Source organism: Cololabis saira, chromosome 24 (genome assembly GCF_033807715.1).
Source record: "Cololabis saira isolate AMF1-May2022 chromosome 24, fColSai1.1, whole genome shotgun sequence".
Classification (NCBI taxonomy): domain Eukaryota; kingdom Metazoa; phylum Chordata; class Actinopteri; order Beloniformes; family Belonidae; genus Cololabis; species Cololabis saira.
In genome coordinates this window covers 26,407,505-26,428,247 of record NC_084610.1, presented here as the reverse complement: position 1 = coordinate 26,428,247, position 20,743 = coordinate 26,407,505, and the positions used below count along the sequence as shown (strand labels likewise).

Below are 20,743 nucleotides of genomic sequence, written 5' to 3'. Positions count from 1 at the left end.
TACGTCGGCTTTTACATGTCATTGTTGAGGACTCCAGGTGGACTCCTATTTCTTGATGCAGAAAAAGCGTTTGATCGCTTGGAGTGGGGATACCTGTGGAAACTCTTAGAAAAATTCAATTCTGGTCCAAATTGCTTTAAAATGATTCAAGCTCTATACTCTAATCCTTCTGCCAGGGTTGTTACAGCTGGACAACTTTCTGCTCTTTTTAATATATCAGGTTTGTAAAATAGCATCAGGTTTGTAAAATAGCATTTTTCCATCTCCGTAATATTAAACTGCTTAGCTCCGCAGTATTTACAAGACCTGATAGTGCCTTATGTTCCTGGCAGAGCTCTCCGCTCTCAGAGTGCAGGTTTACTCGTAGTTCCTAGAGTATCCAAATGTAGATTTGGAGGGCGGGCGTTCTGCTATCAGGCACCATTACTATGGAACCAACTTCCCATCTGGGTTAAGGAGGCTGACACCACCTCCACCTTTAAAACTAAACTTAAAACCTTTCTGTTTAGTAAAGTCTCAAATATATCTTGGTGGTAGATATGCTGCTATAGGCCTATGCTGCAGGGGGACACCGACATGATCCACTGGGCGGGGCCTCTCACCCTTCTTCTCCTCTCCTCTTCCCTTCCTCTCTTCTCCATTTCCATTTTTATTTATTATAAATATCTCATAGCCATCATTTTTGTCCATCGTTCCTGTAGTTTCTTGTGCCAGCCCCCCTTTTTTCTCTTTTTTGTCTGTTGTACATGTTTGCAGGCCAGAGCTTCGGGAGCTGCGTGCTGGCTGCTTCCACCTGCCTGCGGTCCCGGTCCCCCCACCCCCTGGTCATCCAGTTGCTGCTTCCACCTGCCTGCTCCCCTGGTCCAGGTCCAGGTCCAAGTCCCGGTCCTGGTCCAGGTCTTGGTCCTGGTCCAGGTTCAGGTCCAGGTTTCTTCCTCCTAAAGGGGAGTTTTTCTTGCCACTGTTTGGCTTTTTTGTTCTCCCACTAGGGGAGTTTTTACCTCCATTGTTTATGTAATAATTGCTCGGGGGTTTATGTTTATGTTTATGTTCTGGATCTCTGGAAAGTGTCTAGAGACAACATCTGTTGTATTAGACGCTATTTTTTTCCTTTTTTTCTCTTTTTTTCTTCTTTTTTCCTTTCCTTTTTAATCTCGACATTTCGACTTTTTTCTCGAAATTTTTACTTTTTTCTTGACATTTCGACTTTTTTCTCAACATTTCGACTTTTTTCACGAAATTTCGACTTTTTTCTCAACATTTAGACTTTTTTCTCGAAGTGCATAATGAAAACAAAAATCTTCCCCCAGTTCTAACTAATATAGAAACATGCAGCATGTGTTTCTTCATTCTAATTCTGATACAAGACTTTTCATTTTTTGCGGCTCCAGACATATTCGTTTTTTGTGTTTTTGGTCCAATATGGCTCTAAAACATTTTGGGTTGCCGACTTCTGGACTAGTCGATTTTCCTGACTCTGATTTTGTATTATATGTACAACTGTGTGTCCAGTAAAGGGGAAGGGGTTGTAGAGGAGAGGGATGGGTGAGGGTGTTCTGTGCGTTCTATGTGTGTTTTTGCATGTCAATATTAAATGTTAAAATTCAATAAAAAATTAATTGCAAAAAAAAACAGAAAGAGGACTAAGCTTATTTTATCTGTCCCTTTTTCCTAAGAAATCACATTTCAATTAATGTAATAATAAAAAAAAATACAAATGACACAATTAAAAAATTGCAGAAAAACACTTTCCAATAAACGTAATTTAAAAAAGAAAACTACAACAAAGTTATAGCTGGCGTCAAACACAGATAGTCGTATTCTTTTTTTGATTCAGAGAAAAATAATATGACAATGGTGGCCAGTAGAGGAACTGCAGGTTTGCCCTGACCAAGATGTTCCAGTATTTTGCCCTGACCAAGATGTTCCAGTATTTTGCCCTGACCAAGATGTTCCAGTATTTTGCCCTGTACTTCGAGAAAAAAGTCAAAATGTCAAGATTAATGTTGAAATACAATTTCGAGAAAAAAGTCGAAATTTCGTGAATAAAGTCGAAAATTCGCCTTTTTTCTCAACATTTCAAATTTATTCACGGAATTTTGACTTTTTTCTCAACATTTCGACTTTTTTCTCAAAATTGTACTTCAACATTATTCTCGACATTTCAACTTTTTTCTCGACATTTCGACTTTTTTCTTGACATTTTACTTCAACATTATTCTCGACATTTCAACTTTTTTCTCAACATTTCGACTTTGTTCCTCGACATTTCTATTTTGTTCTCGAAATTTCAACTTTTTTCTCAACATTTCGACTTTTTTCTTGACATTTCGACTTTTTTCTCGAAGTGTATAATGAAAAAAAAAACTTCCTCCTCTAAAATATTATTTTTATTTTTCTCCTGCCTGGCCCTGATACTCTTCCGTAGAGATATGACAATAAAAAAGAACAGATGTGCAATAGTTCCGGTATTTTGCCCTGACCAAGATGTTCCAGTATTTTGCCCTCACTAAGATGTTCCAGTATTTTGCCCGGACCAAGATGTTTCTGTATTTTGCCCTGACCAAGATGTTCCAGTATTTTGCCCTTGTCACTACCTGATGTGAGTCGCTACCCGATTTGAGTCACGCATGCGCAGTTGTGTCCAACAACAGGGAATGTTATGCTATATAAGGGTATTGATGCAAAAAATCTTTATATTATTTTTGGCAAAAAATATTTATATTATTTTTAGCAAGCATAGCTAAGCATGATAGCCAAATTATCTTTCAAGATGTAATTACTCATAGAACGAGTAATCTTCCATTTGTCAGCTTTTCCCAAACTAGGATGAAACTTCCGGATTCCATGTAGGCATGGAGATGATGGAAAACATTAAAGTCGCTCATTTTAATCAATAATCGGGTAATGACAACACTACTTCTCCACTGAAATGCACATGTTGGACGCAACTGCGCATGCGTGACTCAAATCGGGTAGCGGACTCACATCAGGTAGTGACAACCCTGACCAAGATGTTTCCGTATTTTGCCCGGACCAAGATGGCGGCCGCGTTAGCAGCAGCGATGACGTCACCGGCACGTAAATAAATGCACAGTTCCTGGTTGCTTTACGTGATCTGCTTCACAAACAGATCTATTTACAGGTAAACAGGCCTGTTTGCAGGTAAACAGGTCTGTTTCCAGGTAAACAGGAATAAAAGTGTTTCCTCTAACTTTGAAACAGGAGCCATGTCGGCGTGAGGAGGTTTTTGGAGGAGTTTCTGGAGGAGATTAGAGCAGATAAACGAGGAGCGGCTTTAAGCTTTAACTCCAACAACATGAACTAACATCTAACCACTGCTGAGAGCCAGAACTGAGCCGAACCAGAACCCTCGCCATGCAGCGGGACGAGGCGGCCGTGTCCGTGCAGGTCACGGATCTCCCCACCGGCCTGGTGGCCTGCAGGATCCCCGAGGATCTGTTCACCGAGGCCGGCCTGAAGGTACCGACGCTCCGGGGCCGTACTTCCACTAATGTACCGTTTAGACCGCCCGGTTCCGGTCTAAGAGGCTCTAAGCCCCCGCCGAAGTGAAGAGGGGGGTTTAGTGTTTACAGAAATGTATAAGGTTGGGTGTTTTGTCAAGTGTCTTGTCGTTGTTGGAGGTTTAAATGTTAAATCAGCGGGTTTTTGAACGGAGTTCGGCGCCGGTCAGGTGTAGTACCTGCTTTTGTCCACTAGATGGCGATTATCCATTTCCTGTTTATTCAGGCATCTAACAACACTGCAAAAACTCAAAATCTTACCAGGAATATTTGTCTTATTTCTAGTTAAAATGTCTAATTTTTAGTCAAAAAATCTCATTACACTTAAAACAAGAAAAATAACTTATTTGACAATTTTCACCTGTTTCAAGTAAATTTCTACTTGAAATAAGATTTATCTTCTCATTACAAGGAAAAAAATCTTGTTCCACTGGCAGATTTTTCTACTTATTTTAAGTGAAAATCTACTTGAAACAGGTGAAAATTGTTGTTTTTTCCAGTCTTGAGTCTTGTTTTAAGTGTAATGAGATCTTTTATTTTATTTTTTTTACTAAAAGTGAGACATTTTAACTAGAAATGAGACAAATATTCTTAGGCCTGAAAAGTAGGGAAGAGTATCAGGGCCAGGCAGGGAAAAATAAAAATAATATTTTAGAGGAGGAAGATTTTTTTTTCATTATGCACTTTGAGAAAAAAGTTGAAATGTTGAGAAAAAAGTCAAAATGTTGAGGAAAAAAGGCGAAATTTCGACTTTATTCTTGAAATTGTATTTCAACATTAATCTCGACATTTTTACTTTTTTCTCAAAGTGCACAATAAACAAAAATCTTGCACTCTTAAATATTTTTTCTCCTACCTGGCCCTGATACTCTTCCGTAGAAAAGTGCTTGAATTTTAGTTTAAGTGCTTGAAAGTGCTTGAAATTATAACTCTTGTGTCTTTCACCAAATTGGGATCAGACTGTATAGTTTAGTTATTACAAGGAGAAATAAAATCCAGGGTGTAAATCGTGCTGTAATCGCTGTAACCCTGTATAAAGTGGGTTGTTTTGTCACGTGTGTTGTCGCTGTTGGACGTTTAAATGTTAAATCAGCAGGTTTTTGAACGGAGTTCGGCGCCGTTCAGGTGCAGTACCTGATTTTGTCCACTAGATGGCGATTATCAACTTCCTGTGTTTACTTCGATTTTTTTTTCATTATTTATTACGAGAAAAAAGTCGAAATGTCGAGAAAAAAGTTCAAATGCTGAGAAAAAAGGCGAAATTTCGACTTTATTCTTTAAATTGTATTTCAACAATCTCGACATTTTGACTTTTTTCTCAAAGTGCACCATTAAAAAAAAATCTTCCCCTCAAATATTTTTTCTCCTGCCTGGCCCTGATACTTTTCCGTAGAAAAGTGCTTGAATTTTAGTTTAAGTGCTTGAAATTATAACTCTGTCTTTCACAAAACTGGGATCAGACTGTATAGTTTAATTATTACAAGGAGAAATAAAATCAGTAAGATGAAACATGATTAGATATTTACAGCACGATACAATGTACAGAATTGTGATAAAAAACGGAAAAAATAAATATTAAATAAAATATTGATGATTATATATATTCCTGTAGATATTTTACCAAGCGATAAGGTGCTGGAAGATTTCGAAAATTACCCTTGAATTTGGCCTTGAAAAAGGTGTAGGAATCCTCTATAAAGTGGGTTGTTTTGTCACGTGTGTTGTCGCTGTTGGACGTTTAAATGTTTAATCAGCGGGTTTTTGAACGGAGTTCGGCGCCGTTCAGGTGCAGTACCTGCTTTTGTCCACTAGATGGAGCTTTTCCACTTCCTGTTTACTCAGGCATCGAACTCCTAACTAGGGCTGCAACTAACGACTATTTTAATAGTCAATAGTCACCGACTATTGAAACGATTAGTCGACTAATCGGATAATTAGTCATTTTTTCTTAAATTTAGTACGAGGTTGCTTTAATTATGTGGCAAATGATAATAAACACGAGAAAGATGGCTACTTCAATGAAAAATAGATATTTTATTCAACTTTGCTGCTTTTCATACAAATAAAGTAAATAAAATGTCCTAAATCTAAAACCAAGGACAGGCACAGTGATCAGTCAGTATAGACATAAATCCATAAATAAATAAATAAACCTCTGCCCATTATTTTTCATTGTTTTAAGGACAGGCAATTGTGTTTTTTTTTTCATTATGCACTTTGAGAAAAAAATCGAAATGTAAAGTCGAAATGTCGAGAAAAAAGTCGAAATGTCGAGAAAAAAGTCGAGATGTCGAGAAAAAAGTCCTAAATGTCGAGGAAATATCCAAAACTTCGAGAAAAAAGTTGAAATGTTGAGCAAAAAGTCGAAATTTTGAGATTAAAAAGGAAAGGGAAAAAGGAAGAAAAAAAAGAGAAAAGTAGGGAAAAATGAATGAAAAATGAAGGGGAAAAAAGAAGAAAAAAGGTCAAACATTTGTGAAAAAGCTCCAGGAGCCACTAGGGCGGTGCTAAAGAGCCGCGGGTTGACGAGCCCCGATTTAGAAACGGCAAATAATTGGTGCTAGATTGGAATCGGTTCTCTGGCCAAGCAAAGAGTTTGGTGGAAAAGAGGTACAAGAAGCTAAGAGCAGAAATACACATATTTACAATCTGGCCCAGTCCCAATCCCCCCTAGTCCTACTTTTCAGCACCACCCCTAAATTTTGCCCGTTCCCGTGAGGGTAGTGGTGTCCCAATTCCTCTTTGCATGTAGGGCTAGTGGACATAACGAGGGCTAGTGGACGTAACGAGGGCTAGTGGACGTAACGAGGGCTAGTGGACATAACGAGGGCTAGTGGACATAACGAGGGCTAGTGGACATAACGAGGGCTAGTGGACGTAACGAGGGCTAGTGGACGTAACGAGGGCTAGTGGACGTAACGAGGGCTAGTGGACATAACGAGGGCTAGTGGACATAACGAGGGCTAGTGGACATAACGAGGGCTAGTGGACATAACAAGGGCTAGTGGACATAACGAGGGCTAGTGGACGTAACGAGGGCTAGTGGACATAACGAGGGCTAGTGGACATAACAAGGGCTAGTGGACATAACGAGGGCTAGTGGACATAACGAGGGCTAGTGGACATAACGAGGGCTAGTGGACGTAACGAGGGCTAGTGGACGTAACGAGGGCTAGTGGACGTAACGAGGGCTAGTGGACATAACGAGGGCTAGTGGACATAACGAGGGCTAGTGGACATAACGAGGGCTAGTGGACGTAACGAGGGCTAGTGGACGTAACGAGGGCTAGTGGACATTACGAGGGCTAGTGTGTATGAATCTAGCCCTTCACAGCGAGGGATTTTAGATTCTGACTCGCTGACCGAGGGCCAGAATTTTCCCAGAATGCTTTACGTCATGATTTGCAGACTGAATCAAACAAAAAAACATGGTGGACATTTCTCATTTTTAGTGAATAAAATCAATATTTTGAGTTTGTTTCTACATAAAAATGCGTTTTGATACATTTCTAGCGAGAAATATATATTTTACTTTCATAATATTCACTCAGTGAATGTACATAATCACTTATCGCTTGGTCGTTGTTGCGTTGTATCTTCAGATCTCGCCAGAATAAAGGCTGATTTATGGCGTAGCCTACGGCGTAGGCTACGCGGCGACGCGCACCGTGCGCCATACCCTACGCCGTAGGCTCTGCGTTGGTGTAACGGGGAACCATAAATCAAGCTTAATGTGAAGTTGCAAATTGAAATGATCCGTGAAATGTCCAGGACCGTTTACGTACCCGAACGTAAGCCAAGCAGTGACGTAGCAAGTGGTGTCCCAATCCCTAGGGAACATTACAAGGGCCCTACGGTTTGTGGCTTCATTTTTAGGGCTAGTGGTAGAAATTAGGGTGAACATTGGGATTGGCCCTAAGTGCATTTCTGACATGATTGATTGACAGCTGTCTCGGCCAATGGCTGTCCTCGTCTGTGATGGTTGTTGTGCAGTATTTTTTTTTTTTTTTTTTTATTGAACAGAATTTTTTAAACTAGAAAAACACACTTTATACACAACTACTAGTAGAGGAAATATAAGAAAAAATAACATCCAGGAGGTTTTATGAACAAGAGACATATAAACAAAAATAAGAGACAAGTAAAGTTAATACTAAGGAACAGTAAGGCATTTTAAAGCAAATAGCATCGACATTTCGGAAAGAGACTTAAAATAAAAGATACTTTGATATATCGGTTACTAATTTTTTTGCAGTTATTTGACTTAATATTTTTTAAAGAAACAAAAAAACTTTTGAAATCATTTATAAAAAAATGAAAAGAGGCTTCATTTTTCTCCACTTACAACAATGTATGTGATATTTAGTCAGTAAGAGAATGACATTAACTAAGAAGGACACTGATTTGTCAATAGTATGTAAAATTTTTGAGACAGGACACAATAAAAACATGTGATCAAGTGACTCTCCCGATTCATTGCAAAAAGCACAGCGGTCAACTTCAAATTTAAATCTATGTCTCAAGAATTCAGCGGTTGAATACATTTTATTAATCAATTTAAAATGAGTTTCCTTGACTTTGGGGGGAATAATGGGCCATTTGATATAATTTGAGTGGGCTTTTTCTAATGTAGCGAGTTAGTGCAGTAGCTGCGCAGTAGCTAGTAAACCCGTCTGGGGTAAACCCCAGAACCGGACTGGACCGGATGGGCGGACTGGTTCTGGTTGACGGGCCGCTCTTCTTCTTCTCCTGTTCTGAGTTCAAATGTTAATAAAGTTATGGTTGAACTGGTCTGGCGGGTCGGCGGCGCTCTGATGTCGGAATTGGAGGTCAGAGGTTAACGAATGTTGGGGGCGGGGCTTGTGTATGATAAGCACCTCCCCTCACGCTCATTCAGAATCGATTATCAACATTTGATTCGATTCCGATATTGATTTGGGTTAGTGTTATTAAAACAGTTTTTTCAGCTGTTGCATGAATGATATGACTGTAGTTCTGCAACATATTAATACTAGTATTATATTGAGATTCAACAGCAAGTATTGCAGCTAATGATGCTGTAAGGACCAATCAGCTCCCAGAATGCTGATAGAACTGAAACAGAAACATCGTGTAGAATTACCAAACAGATCCAGGAGGAAACAGAGACGGAGGAAATCGGTTTTAGTTTTTCCCACATTCAGTTCTTATTTGTTCCATTTTGGGTCTATTTTGGTTTTTAATTTTTGAGCATTTGGTTTTTAGCATTTTTTGCAAATGTAACCCCAAGACAGTATATAAAGTAATTAAATATAGACAATTTATGCAATTATAACCTAACACTTTAATGTTTTCATACCTTTAAACATATTTAAAGGCAAAAACATGGCACCAGTTATTCTGGTGTCCAACAAAACATTCCTTCTTTGGGGATATACAAAAAAATAACCAAAAGTTGTAATGTAATGATGAAAAAAAAAATACAAAAATAAATAAAAGGAAAAAAAAAATTAAAAAAATCATTCTTTAGACATATGAATCGATTTTTAGGAATTAATATGAGAATCGATTTAGAATTGGTTGGTTGGTTAGGTTGGTTGGTTTAATTGTTTAAAAAGGGGGACCGGAGAGTGTGTTCCAACTACAGGGGGATCACACTTCTCAGCCTCCCGGGGAAAGTCTACGCCAGGGTACTGGAGAGGAGATTACGGCCGATAGTCGAACCTCGGATTCAGGAGGAACAATGCGGTTTTCGTCCCGGTCGTGGAACACTGGACCAGCTCTATACCCTCCGCAGGGTGCTCGAGGGTTCATGGGAATTTGCCCAACCAGTCTACATGTGCCTTGTGGATCTGGAGAAGGCATTTGACCGTGTCCCTCGTGCCATTCTGTGGGGGGTGCTGAGTGAGTATGGAGTCCGGGGCCCTCTACTAAGGGCTGTCCGGTCTCTGTATGATCGAAGCAGGAGTCTGGTTCGCATTGCCGGCAGTAAGTCAGACTTGTTCCCGGTGCATGTTGGACTCCGGCAGGGCTGCCCTTTGTCACCGGTCCTGTTCATAATTTTTATGGACAGGATTTCTAGGCGCAGCCAGGGGCCGGAGGGGATCCGGTTTGGGAACCTCAGGATTTCATCTCTGCTTTTTGCAGATGATGTTGTCCTGTTGGCTTCATCAGACCGGGACCTCCAGCATGTGCTGGGGCGGTTTGCGGCCGAGTGCGACGCGGCAGGGATGAGAATCAGCACCTCCAAGACCGAGGCCATGGTTCTCGACCGGAAAAGGGTGGCATGCCTTCTCCGGGTGGGTGGAGAAGTCCTGCCTCAGGTGGAGGAGTTCAAGTATCTCGGGATCTTGTTCACGAGTGAGGGAACAATGGAGCGTGAGATTGACAGACGGATCGGTGCAGCGTCCGCAGTAATGCGGTCGATGTACTGGACCGTCGTGGTGAAGAGGGAGCTGAGTCGAAAGGCGAAGCTCTCGATTTACCGGTCAATCTACGCCCCTACCCTCACCTATGGTCATGAACTTTGGGTAGTGACCGAAAGGACAAGATCGCGGATACAAGCGGCCGAGATGAGTTTCCTCCGCAGGGTGGCTGGACGCTCCCTTAGAGATAGGGTGAGGAGTTCGGTCACCCGGGAGGAGCTCGGAGTCGAGCCGCTACTCCTCCACATTGAGAGGAGTCAGCTGAGGTGGCTTGGGCATCTGTACCGGATGCCTCCTGGATGCCTCCCTAGGGAGGTGTTCCAGGCATGTCCCACCGGGAGGAGACCCCGGGGAAGACCCAGGACACGCTGGAGAGACTATGTCTCTCGGCTGGCCTGGGAACGCCTCGGACTCCCCCCGGAAGAGCTGGAGGAGGTGTCTGGGGTGAGGGAAGTCTGGGCATCCCTGCTGAGGCTGCTGCCCCCGCGACCCGGTAACGGATAAAGCGGGAGAAGATGAGTGAGTGATGAGTGAGATTTAGAATTGGGAAATCGATACGTCCGCCTTATGGATCCGCGTTAAGTCGCCGCGTACCCTACGCCGTAGGCCCTGCGTCGGTGTAACGCGGAACCATAAATCAGCCTTTAAATAATACAATGGGCGCATTGCGTCATTGGGCGCGCGGCACATTAAAAAAAAAAAAAAAAGACGTTTATATGCGCCTAATGGTCGCAAAAATACGGTTTTTATTTGTGTTTGTTTCACTTCCTGTCACATGATCCAGGTCCAACTCCAGACCTCCATCCCTCCACCTCATCTTATCATCCTCCTATTCTCATCCTCCTCCATCCAGTCTTTCCACTTCTCTGTTTTTCCTCGGTCAGCTGTGATCATGGTGATGTCATCATGGTGATAGCACCATGTTCCAGACACACACACACACACACACACACACACACACACACACACACACACACACACACACACACACACACACACACACACACACACACACCTCACTCCCAGATTAGCTCGCTAGCAGACGGAGGAGGGATCCTCCCTCTCATCCTCTCAGCTGAGTGAAGGAGAGGATGAGAGCAGGCGGGGGGAGGAGGGGATTGTGGGTAATGCGTCAGAGCAGGCGGGGGGAGGAGGGGATTGTGGGTAATGCGTCAGAGCAGGCGGGGGGAGGAGGGGATTGTGGGTAATGCGTCAGAGCAGGCGGAGGATCAGACAGAGACGGACGCAGAGAGAGAGAGAGAGACGCCTGGCAGGGACGTTAGCAGCGCTAGCAGCCGGTTCTGGCCGGTTCTGCCGCGGTTCCGTGGTTGCCGTGGAGACGGGAGGCGGTGGGACCACGGCTCTCCAGCAGCAGCAGCAGCAGAAGAAGAAGAAGAAGAAGAGTGTGTTTGAGGTGCAGATGGAGGCCTGGTCACCTTGAAGGTGACGTAGCCACGGTGACGTAGCCACGGTGACGTAGACGTAGCCGTAGCCGCGGTGACGTAGCTGTAGCCGCGGTAGCGACGTAGCGTCCCGGCGTCACTTCCTGCCGCGGCGTCATGGGGAAGGCGACGCCCCCCCGACGGTGGAGAACGTTCCGGCTCCCCGGACTTCCCATCATGCACTTCAGGAAGTGCGACCCCTTCTGCCTGGTCGCCGCGGCGACCAACCAGGAAGTGTTCCACCGGCCCGACGCGCAGGTGAGACGGCGGCTCTGCCCACAATACGGCCGGACCCCCCGCCTCCTCTAACGGGGGGTTCCAGGAATATAATTCATCAGCATTAAAGGGGAAACACATAGAAAATGCCCGAAACCCAACAGGAAGTCGGCCATTTTGAATTAATCGTGTAATTTTGGCGCAATTTATGCCATTTCTTCGGCAGTTAATACGGCCCGAACTGTAACGTGCACCCAGGTGTGTTAGACATCAAAATGTGCGTCTCCATCCTCCGACACCACGCATTACTTTTCTCAGTCAAAAGCGTTACCGTGGCGACGCTAGACGCCAAAAAGCGCGCCCCCCCTTCATCGGATTGGTCCATACGGATACAACTTTGTTCCTCAAGCCCCACAATACGGTTTGACGTACATGCATGAAAATCGGTACACACCTGTATCATGTCGCAACTTAAAGAAAAGTCTCTCGTGGCGCCATGGCCCAAACCCAACAGGAAGTCGGCCATTTTTAATTAATTGTGTAATTTTGGCGCAATTTATGCCATTTCTTTGGCAGTTAATACGGCCCGAACCGTAACGTGCACCCAGGTGTGTTATACATCAAAATGTGCGTCTCCATCCTGCGACAACGAGCAGTACTTTTCTCAGTCAAAAGCGTTACCGTGGCGACGCTAGACGCCAAAAAGCGCGGCCACCCTTCATCTGGTTGGTTCAGACAGAAAAAACTTTGTGCCTCAAGCCCCACAATACGGTTTGACGTACATGCACGAAAATCGGTACACACCTGTATCATGTCACAACTTAAAGAAAAGTCTCTTGGCGCCATGGCCGAAACCCAACAGGAAGTCGGCCATTTTAAACATTTTGATTTAATGGTGTAATTTTGGCGCAATTTATGCCATTCCTTCGGCAGTTAATACGGCCCGAACCGTAACGTGCACCCAGGTGTGTTATACATCAAAATGTGCGTCTCCATCCTGCAACGACGTACATTACTTGAATCATTACTTGAGTCCTTCAACATAATTGGTGCAAATTAGCCTTTTTATAATCAATTTCTGTCCTACATGAACCGATACAGTACGGAAGATAATCAGGGCCAGGCAGGAGAAAGAATATTTGAGAGAGGAAGATTTTATTTTATTGTGCACTTCGAGGGTCGAAAGTCGAAATGTGGAGATTAATGTTGAAATACAATTTCGAAAAAAATGTCGAAATTTCGCCTTTTTCTCAACATTTCAACTTTTTTCTTGACATTTCGACTTTTTTCTCAACATTTCGACTTTTTTCTCAACATTTCAACTTTTTTCTCGTCATTTTGACTTTTTTCTCGACATTTTGACTTTTTTCTCAACATTTCGACTTTTTTCTCAACATTTCGACTTTTTTCACGACATTTTGACTTGTAAATCTTCCTGCCGGTTGTTGTTTCTCCGTGGGTGTATGTTTATATCGGGGATGCTAACAGGAACTATCCCCCACGTGTCCCCCTGTGTCCCCCCCCTGGTCCCCAGGCCGGGTTCGGGTCCCTGTTCCGGGGCTTCGACCCGGTCGTCCAGTTCCAGTACTTCGTCGTTGTTTCTCCGTGGGTGTATGTTTATATCGGTGATTCTAACAAGAATTATTCTCCCCCCCGTGTCCCCCTGTGTCCCCCCCGTGTCCCCCCAGGCCGGTTTCGGGTCCCTGTTCCGGGGCTTCGACCCGGAGGTCCAGTTCCAGTACTTCGGTTGTTGTTTCTCCGTGGGTGTATGTTTATATCGGTGATTCTAACAGGAACTATCCCCCCCGTGTCCCCCTGTGTCCCCCCAGGCCGGGTTCGAGTCCCTGTTCCGGGGCTTTGACCCGGACGTCCAGTTCCAGTACTTCCGGTCGTTCCGGCGGGTCCGGATCAACTTCAGCGACGCGCTGGCGGCGGCCGAGGCGCGACTGCGTCTGCACAAGAGCAGCTTCCACGGCCGCGAGATGAAGCTGTACTTCGCCCAGGTAACCGTGGAAACCGCCACACGTGGTCGTGTGGATCCTACAGGGTTCCTACGGGTGAATGTTGTGTTTTCAAGGCCTGAAAAGTGCTTGAAATTATAACTCTGTGTCTATACAATATACGATACAATGTACATAATTGTGATAAAAAGTGGAAAAAATAATGATGAGTATCAATATACCTGTAGATATTTTACCCCAGTGATAAGGTGCTTGAAGATTTTGAAAAGGACCCTTGAAAGTTCTTGAAAAGTGCTGGAATTTGACCTTGAAAAAGGCGTAGGAACCCTGATCCCACCGGGTCAGTAGATCCTGCCGGGTCCATCACTCTGATCTGGTGTGGAGGTCGGGGGTCCAGCCGGGTCGGGGGATCCTCACCTCTTCTCTTCCTCTCCTCCTCTCACGTCTCGTTCTCCTCCTCCTCCTCTCACCTCTTATCCTTCTTTTCCTCAGTCGGTCCACATCGGGTCTCCTCGTCTTGAGCCGCCCAAACCGGACAAGCAGTTCCTGATTTCTCCCCCGGCGTCTCCCCCGGTGGGCTGGCAGCAGGCCAAGGACGCCACGCCCGTCATCAACTACGACCTGCTGTGTGCCATCTCCAAGCTGGGGCCAGGTATGAATGGATGAATGTGTGCCATCTCCAAGCTGGGCCCAGGTATGAATGGATGAATGTGTGCCATCTCCAAGCTGGGCCCAGGTATGAATGGATGAATGTGTGCCATCTCCAAGCTGGGGCCAGGTATGAATGGATGAATGTGTGCCATCTCCAAGCTGGGGCCAGGTATGAATGGATGAATGGATGAATCAACTACGACCTGCTGTGTTCCATCTCCAAGCTGGGGCCAGGTATGAATGAATGAATGAATGAATGTGTGCCATCTCCAAGCTGGGCCCAGGTATGAATGGATGAATGTGTGCCATCTCCAAGCTGGGCCCAGGTATGAATGGATGAATGTGTGCCATCTCCAAGCTGGGCCCAGGTATGAATGGATGAATGGATGAATGAATCAACTACGACCTGCTGTGTGCCATCTCCAAGCTGGGACCAGGTATGAATGGATGGATGAATGAATGAATGAATGAATGAATGAATGAATGAATGAATGAATGAATGAATGAATCAACTACGACCTGCTGTGTGCCATCTCCAAGCTGGGCCCAGGTATGAATGGATGAATGTGTGCCATCTCCAAGCTGGGCCCAGGTATGAATGGATGAATGGATGAATGGATGGATGAATCAACTACGACCTGCTGTGTGCCATCTCCAAGCTGGGGCCAGGTATGAATGGATGAATGGATGAATGTGTGCCATCTCCAAGCTGGGACCAGGTATGAATGGATGAATGAATGAATGAATGAGTGAGTGCCATCTCCAAGCTGGGCCCAGGTATGAATGGATGAATGTGTGCCATCTCCAAGCTGGGACCAGGTATGAATGGATGAATGAATGAATGAATGAGTGAGTGCCATCTCCAAGCTGGGCCCAGGTATGAATGGATGAATGAATGAATGAATGAATGAATGAATGAATGAATGAATGAATGAATGAATGAGTGAGTGCCATCTCCAAGCTGGGCCCAGGTATGAATGGATGAATGTGTGCCATCTCCAAGCTGGGCCCAGGTATGAATGGATGGATGAATGAATGAATGAATGAATGAATGAATGAATGAATGAATGAATGAATGAATGAATGCCATCTCCAAGCTGGGCCCGGGTACAGGGCTTTTTATTAGTATTTTTTAGGGCCCAAGCACTGACAGTGCTCGGGCCCTATTGTATCTGTAGGAATTGTTATTCTTCTGACGAAATTAGGTCTTTTTCCCCCTAAACGTGCCCCAAAAGTCACCAAATGTTTCCCCAAGTCAGGCCTGGAGATAAATTTGATATTTAATGGTTTGCATTAATGGGCGTGGCCTAACGGCTCAACAGCGCCCCCTAGAAAACTTTGTGCCTCAAGCCCCACAATACGGTTTGACGTACATGCACGAAAATCGGTACACACCTGTATCATGTCGCAACTTAAAGAAAAGTCTCTTGGAGCCATGGCCCAAACCCAGCAGGAAATCGGCCATTTTGAATTAATCGTGTCATTTTGGCACAATTTATGCCATTTTCACGTGTCGTACTTTAACAAACTCCTCCTAGCAGGATCGTCCGTTCAACATAAAACTCACTCAGGAGACACAAAAGACGTTAACGATCAAAAGTTATCAAAATCGTGAGTTTACATACAGGCTATATATATATATATATATATATATATATATATATATATATATATATACATATATAATATTTGGTATGGACACCACAATAACATAGGACAAACCAAATGCACTGTTTGAGTGTTTTAGCATACATGCTAATTTGCAACACTTGTCCACAGGAGGCTTTTAAAAAAATAATATAAATATATATATATATATATATATATATATATATATATATATATATATATATATATATATATATATATATATATATATATATATAATAATCAGGGCCAGGCAGGAGAAAGAATATTTGAGAGAGGAAGATTTTATTTTATTGTGCACTTCGAGAAAAAAGTCGAAATGTGGAGATTAATGTTGAAATACAATTTTGAAATTTTTTTCGAAATTTCGCCTTTTTTCTCAACATTTCAACTTTATTCTCGCCATTTTGACTTTTCGACATTTTGACTTTTTTCTCGACATTTTGACTTTTTTCTCGACATTTTGACTTTTTTCACGACATCTTGACTTGTAAATCTTATATATATATATATAATTACTTTCTTCTATCGTTATCACATGACCAGCATTTTTCTTGTTTTCCTCAGGAGATAAAGGTTCGTTGACGACGATATTTAGTCACAATTTTGGTTGATGAAAGCAACTTTACTCCTAACGAGTCTGTTACGTGGAAACAGTTTGAATATGAATCTCTACGGCAGGGGTGTCAAATGTGCGGCCCCGCGAGAAGTTTCCAACGCAAAAAAACGAAATGTTAATTTACTAAAGAGGAAGGCATAAATAATTGCCATGAATCGCAGCATATCCGATAATATATTTCTTCTACAAATCCATCGTTATTCCACAAAGAGCAGTTTTCGACATTTTTTTAGTTTTCTAGAATTTATTTTATTTGTTTGTAGACGGTCGTTTATTTTTATTAACTGACTACTATTATATAATAATTGTACTGTAAAAATCTCTAAATCACAAAAACACTCTCGGATGTAATAAGAAAGATTTTGCTTTTAATTAAATTTCCTACAAAAAAAGCTAAATATAAAAAAAACAGACTTGTTTCCGTTTATCTTTGTAAAATGATATTAAAAGTATCTTATACATAATTAGAAAAAAAACGAGAAATTTCAAGAAAAGATCCTGAAGAAATATATTTTACATAATTAGAGTGTAAACAAAGTGCATATTTCCTTTAAAATGAACTAAACTGATATTGGATTAGATAACAATAGTAAACAAAAAGAATTAGAAAAATTTTGTTTTTGCATCTTTAAGTCATTGGTTCTTGGTCAAAATTTCAAGAAAAAAGACGAAATGTCGAGAAAAAAGTTGAGATTAAAAAGGAGAAAAAAAGGAAAAAAGAAAAATAAGAAAAAAAAGGAAAAAAAAGGAAAAAAAGGGGAAAAAATAAGAAAAAAGGAGGAAAAAAAGAAAAAGGAAAAAAAGAGAAAAAAAATAACTGGCGTATATATAAAAAAAGGAAATATTAAAAAAAAACATACTTGTTTGTAAAATGATATTAAAAGTATCTTACATAATTTGGAAAAAAACGATAAATTTCAAGAAAAGATCCCGAAGAAATATATTTTACATAATTAGAGTGTAAACAAAGTGCATATTTCCTTTAAAATTAACTAAACTGATATTGGATTAGATAACAATAGTAAACAAAAAGAATTAGAAATTTTTTTTTTTGCATCTTTAGGTCATTGGTTCTTGGTCAAAATTTCAAGAAAAAAGACGAAATGTCGAGAAAAAAGTTGAGATTAAAAAGGAGAAAAAAAGGAAAAAAGAAAAATAAGGAAAAAAAGGGGAAAAAATAAGAAAAAAGGAGGAAAAAAGGAGAAAAAAAATAACTGGCGTATATATAAAAAAAGGAAATATTAAAAAAAAACATACTTGTTTGTAAAATGATATTAAAAGTATCTTACATAATTTGGAAAAAAACGAGAAATTTCAAGAAAAGATCCTGAAGAAATATATTTTACATAATTAGAGTGTAAACAAAGTGCATATTTCCTTTAAAATTAACTAAACTGATATTGGATTAGATAACAATAGTAAAAAGAAATGTTCGCACCGTTTTTGTTATTTTGTGCGGCCGCGAGAAAAAAATTGGTCAAATCCGGCCCGCCAAGCAAAATGAGTTTGACACCGATGCTCTACGGTCTTTAGTCACAGCTTATGCAGACGATTCCCAGATCTACGTTGAACTCTCATGATTAGGATCTTTTTTTTATCTTTAGTCGTATTCAGTCCTAACTTCCGTCTCCGTTCTTCCGTCTCTGTTCCAGGAGACAAGTACGAGCTGCACACGGCGACGCCCACCACCCCCAGCGTGGGTGGCAAAGGCGTCGCGGCAACGGCGTCGCGGCAACGGCGTCGCGGCAACGGCGTCGCGGCAACGGCGTCGCGGCAACAGCGTCGCGGCAACGGCGTAGGTTCTGCGTTGGTTTAATGCAGAATCATAATTCAGCATTTAGGCTTCGTTATTGTCACAAATTTATCCTTCAGGTCTAACTAGCGTTAAACATGAGATAGCCAAGTCAATTTCGCAAACAAATTTTCTTAAACAGCTAGCTAGCTCGTTTTTCCGCTCTGAAGTTGACATTAGTCACATGACTCACGTTTTTCTTTTTAACTCTCACAAATTATTTTGGTTAAATTTGCCTTTATTTTTTTAATTCTATCATTATTGTCACATGACCAGCATTTTCATCGCGTCTCGTTTTCCTCAGGTGATAAAGGTTCGTTGACGACGATATTTAGTCACAATTTTGGTTGACGAAAGCAACTTTACTCCTAACGATATTACGAGAATAAAGTCGTAAAATCACGAGAATAAAGTCGTAATGTTATGAGAATAAAGTCGTAATGTTATGAGAATAAAGTCGTAATATTACAAGAATAAAGTCGTAAAATCACGAGAATAAAGTCGTAATGTTATGAGAATAAAGTCGTAATGTTATGAGAATAAAGTCGTAATGTTATGAGAATAAAGTCGTAATATTACGAGAATAAAGTCGTAAAATCACGAGAATAAAGTCGTAATATTACGAGAATAAAGTCGTAAAATTACGAGAATAAAGTCGTAAAATTACGAGAATAAAGTCGTAAAATCACGAGAATAAAGTCGTAAAATCACGAGAATAAAGTCGTAATATTACAAGAATAAAGTTGTAATATGAGAATAAAGTCGTATAATTACGAGAATAAAGTCGTAATATTACGAGAATAAAGTCGTAATATTACGAGAATAAAGTCGTAAAATTACGAGAATAAAGTCGTAATATTATGAGAATAAAGTCGTAAAATTACAAGAAAAAAGTCGTAATATTATGAGAATAAAGTCGTAAAATCACGAGAATAAAGTCGTAATATTACGAGAATAAAGTCGTAATATGAGAAAAAAGTCGTAATATTACGAGAATAAAGTCGTAATGTTACAAGAATAAAGTCGTAAAATCACGAGAATAAAGTCGTAATGTTATGAGAATAAAGTCGTAATATTACGAGAATAAAGTCGTAAAATCACGAGAATAAAGTCGTAATGTTATGAGAATAAAGTCGTAATGTTATGAGAATAAAGTCGTAATATTACGAGAATAAAGTCGTAAAATTACGAGAATAAAGTCGTAAAATCACGAGAATAAAGTCGTAAAATTACAAGAATAAAGTTGTAATATGAGAATAAAGTCGTAATATTACGAGAATAAAGTCGTAAAATTACGAGAATAAAGTCGTAATATTATGAGAATAAAGTCGTAATATTACGAGAATAAAGTCGTAAAATCACGAGAATAAAGTCGTAAAATTACGAGAATAAAGTCGTAAAATCACGAGAATAAAGTCGTAAAATTACGAGAATAAAGTCGTAAAATCACGAGAATAAAGTCGTAAAATTACGAGAATAAAGTCGTAAAATCACGAGAATAAAGTCGTAAAATTACGAGAATAAAGTCGTAAAATCACGAGAATAAAGTCGTAAAATTACGAGAATAAAGTCGTAAAATTACGAGAATAAAGTCGTAATATTACGAGAATAAAGTCGTAATTTTATGAGAATAAAGTCGTAATATTATGAGAATAAAGTCGTAATATTACAACTTTACTCCTAACGAGTAACAGTTTTGAATATGAATCTCCGTGGTCTCTAGTCACAGTTTATGCAGACGATTCCCAGATCTACGTTGAACTCTCATGATTAGGATCTTTTTTTTATCTTTAGTCGTATTTAGTCCTAATTTCCGTCTCCGTTCTTCCGTCTCTGTTCCCTCTGCAGGAGACAAGTACGAGCTGCACACGGCGACGCCCACCACCCCCAGCGTGGTGGTGCACGTGTGCGAGGACGAGCAGGACGACGACAGCGACCGTGAGGAGGAGGAGTCCCCCCAGGGGCCGCCCCGGGCCCCCCGGGCCCCCCGGCCCCGCATCGTCCAGACCCGCCGGCCAGACTTTGGCCCGGCCGTGGAGCCGTGACTGTGGGGAGGGGGGGATCTGGACTCTGGGGGGGGTTGCCATGGTTACCTGGGCTTTTCATACGGCGGGGAGGACGATGCTGCGTTCACGTCCCCCGGGAATCACGGCCCAATAAACGAGTTGGTTCAGATTCAACGTTTCACGCCTGGTCTTTCATTGATGACTCTTTTAAAGGCACCTTGTGTAATTCTCATCCCGACCTTTATGTAATTCTGTAATGTAAAAAAAAAACATTGGAAATTACGAGAATAAAGTCATAATAATATGAGAATAAAGTCGTAAAATTATGATAATAAAGTCGTAATATTATTAGAATAAAGTCGTAATATTACGAGAATAAAGTTGTAAAATTACGAGAATAAAGTCGGAAAATTATGAGAATAAAGTCGTAAAATTACGAGAATAAAGTCATAATAATATGATAATAAATTATGAGAATAAA

General features: G+C 41.3%; 1 protein-coding gene across 3 annotated transcripts; it reads left to right on the top strand.

Annotated features, from left to right (window-relative positions):
• The first annotated feature begins 3,075 nt into the window (after positions 1 to 3,075).
• On the top strand, positions 3,076 to 20,431 carry LOC133425397 (calcipressin-1-like). Of its 3 annotated transcripts, none has more exons than XM_061716245.1 (4): positions 3,076 to 3,483; positions 13,416 to 13,589; positions 14,040 to 14,199; positions 20,105 to 20,431. In XM_061716245.1, the coding sequence occupies exons 1-4, from the start codon at positions 3,379 to 3,381 to the stop codon at positions 20,299 to 20,301; spliced, it is 636 nt and encodes a 211-aa protein (XP_061572229.1). In that variant the 5' UTR covers positions 3,076 to 3,378; the 3' UTR covers positions 20,302 to 20,431. The 3 variants fall into 3 exon arrangements, with proteins under 3 accessions (XP_061572229.1, XP_061572227.1, XP_061572228.1); XM_061716243.1 differs by lacking the exon at positions 3,076 to 3,483 and adding an exon at positions 11,143 to 11,628; XM_061716244.1 differs by lacking the exons at positions 3,076 to 3,483; positions 20,105 to 20,431 and adding exons at positions 11,143 to 11,628; positions 18,117 to 18,550.
• The last annotated feature ends 312 nt before the right edge of the window (positions 20,432 to 20,743 follow it).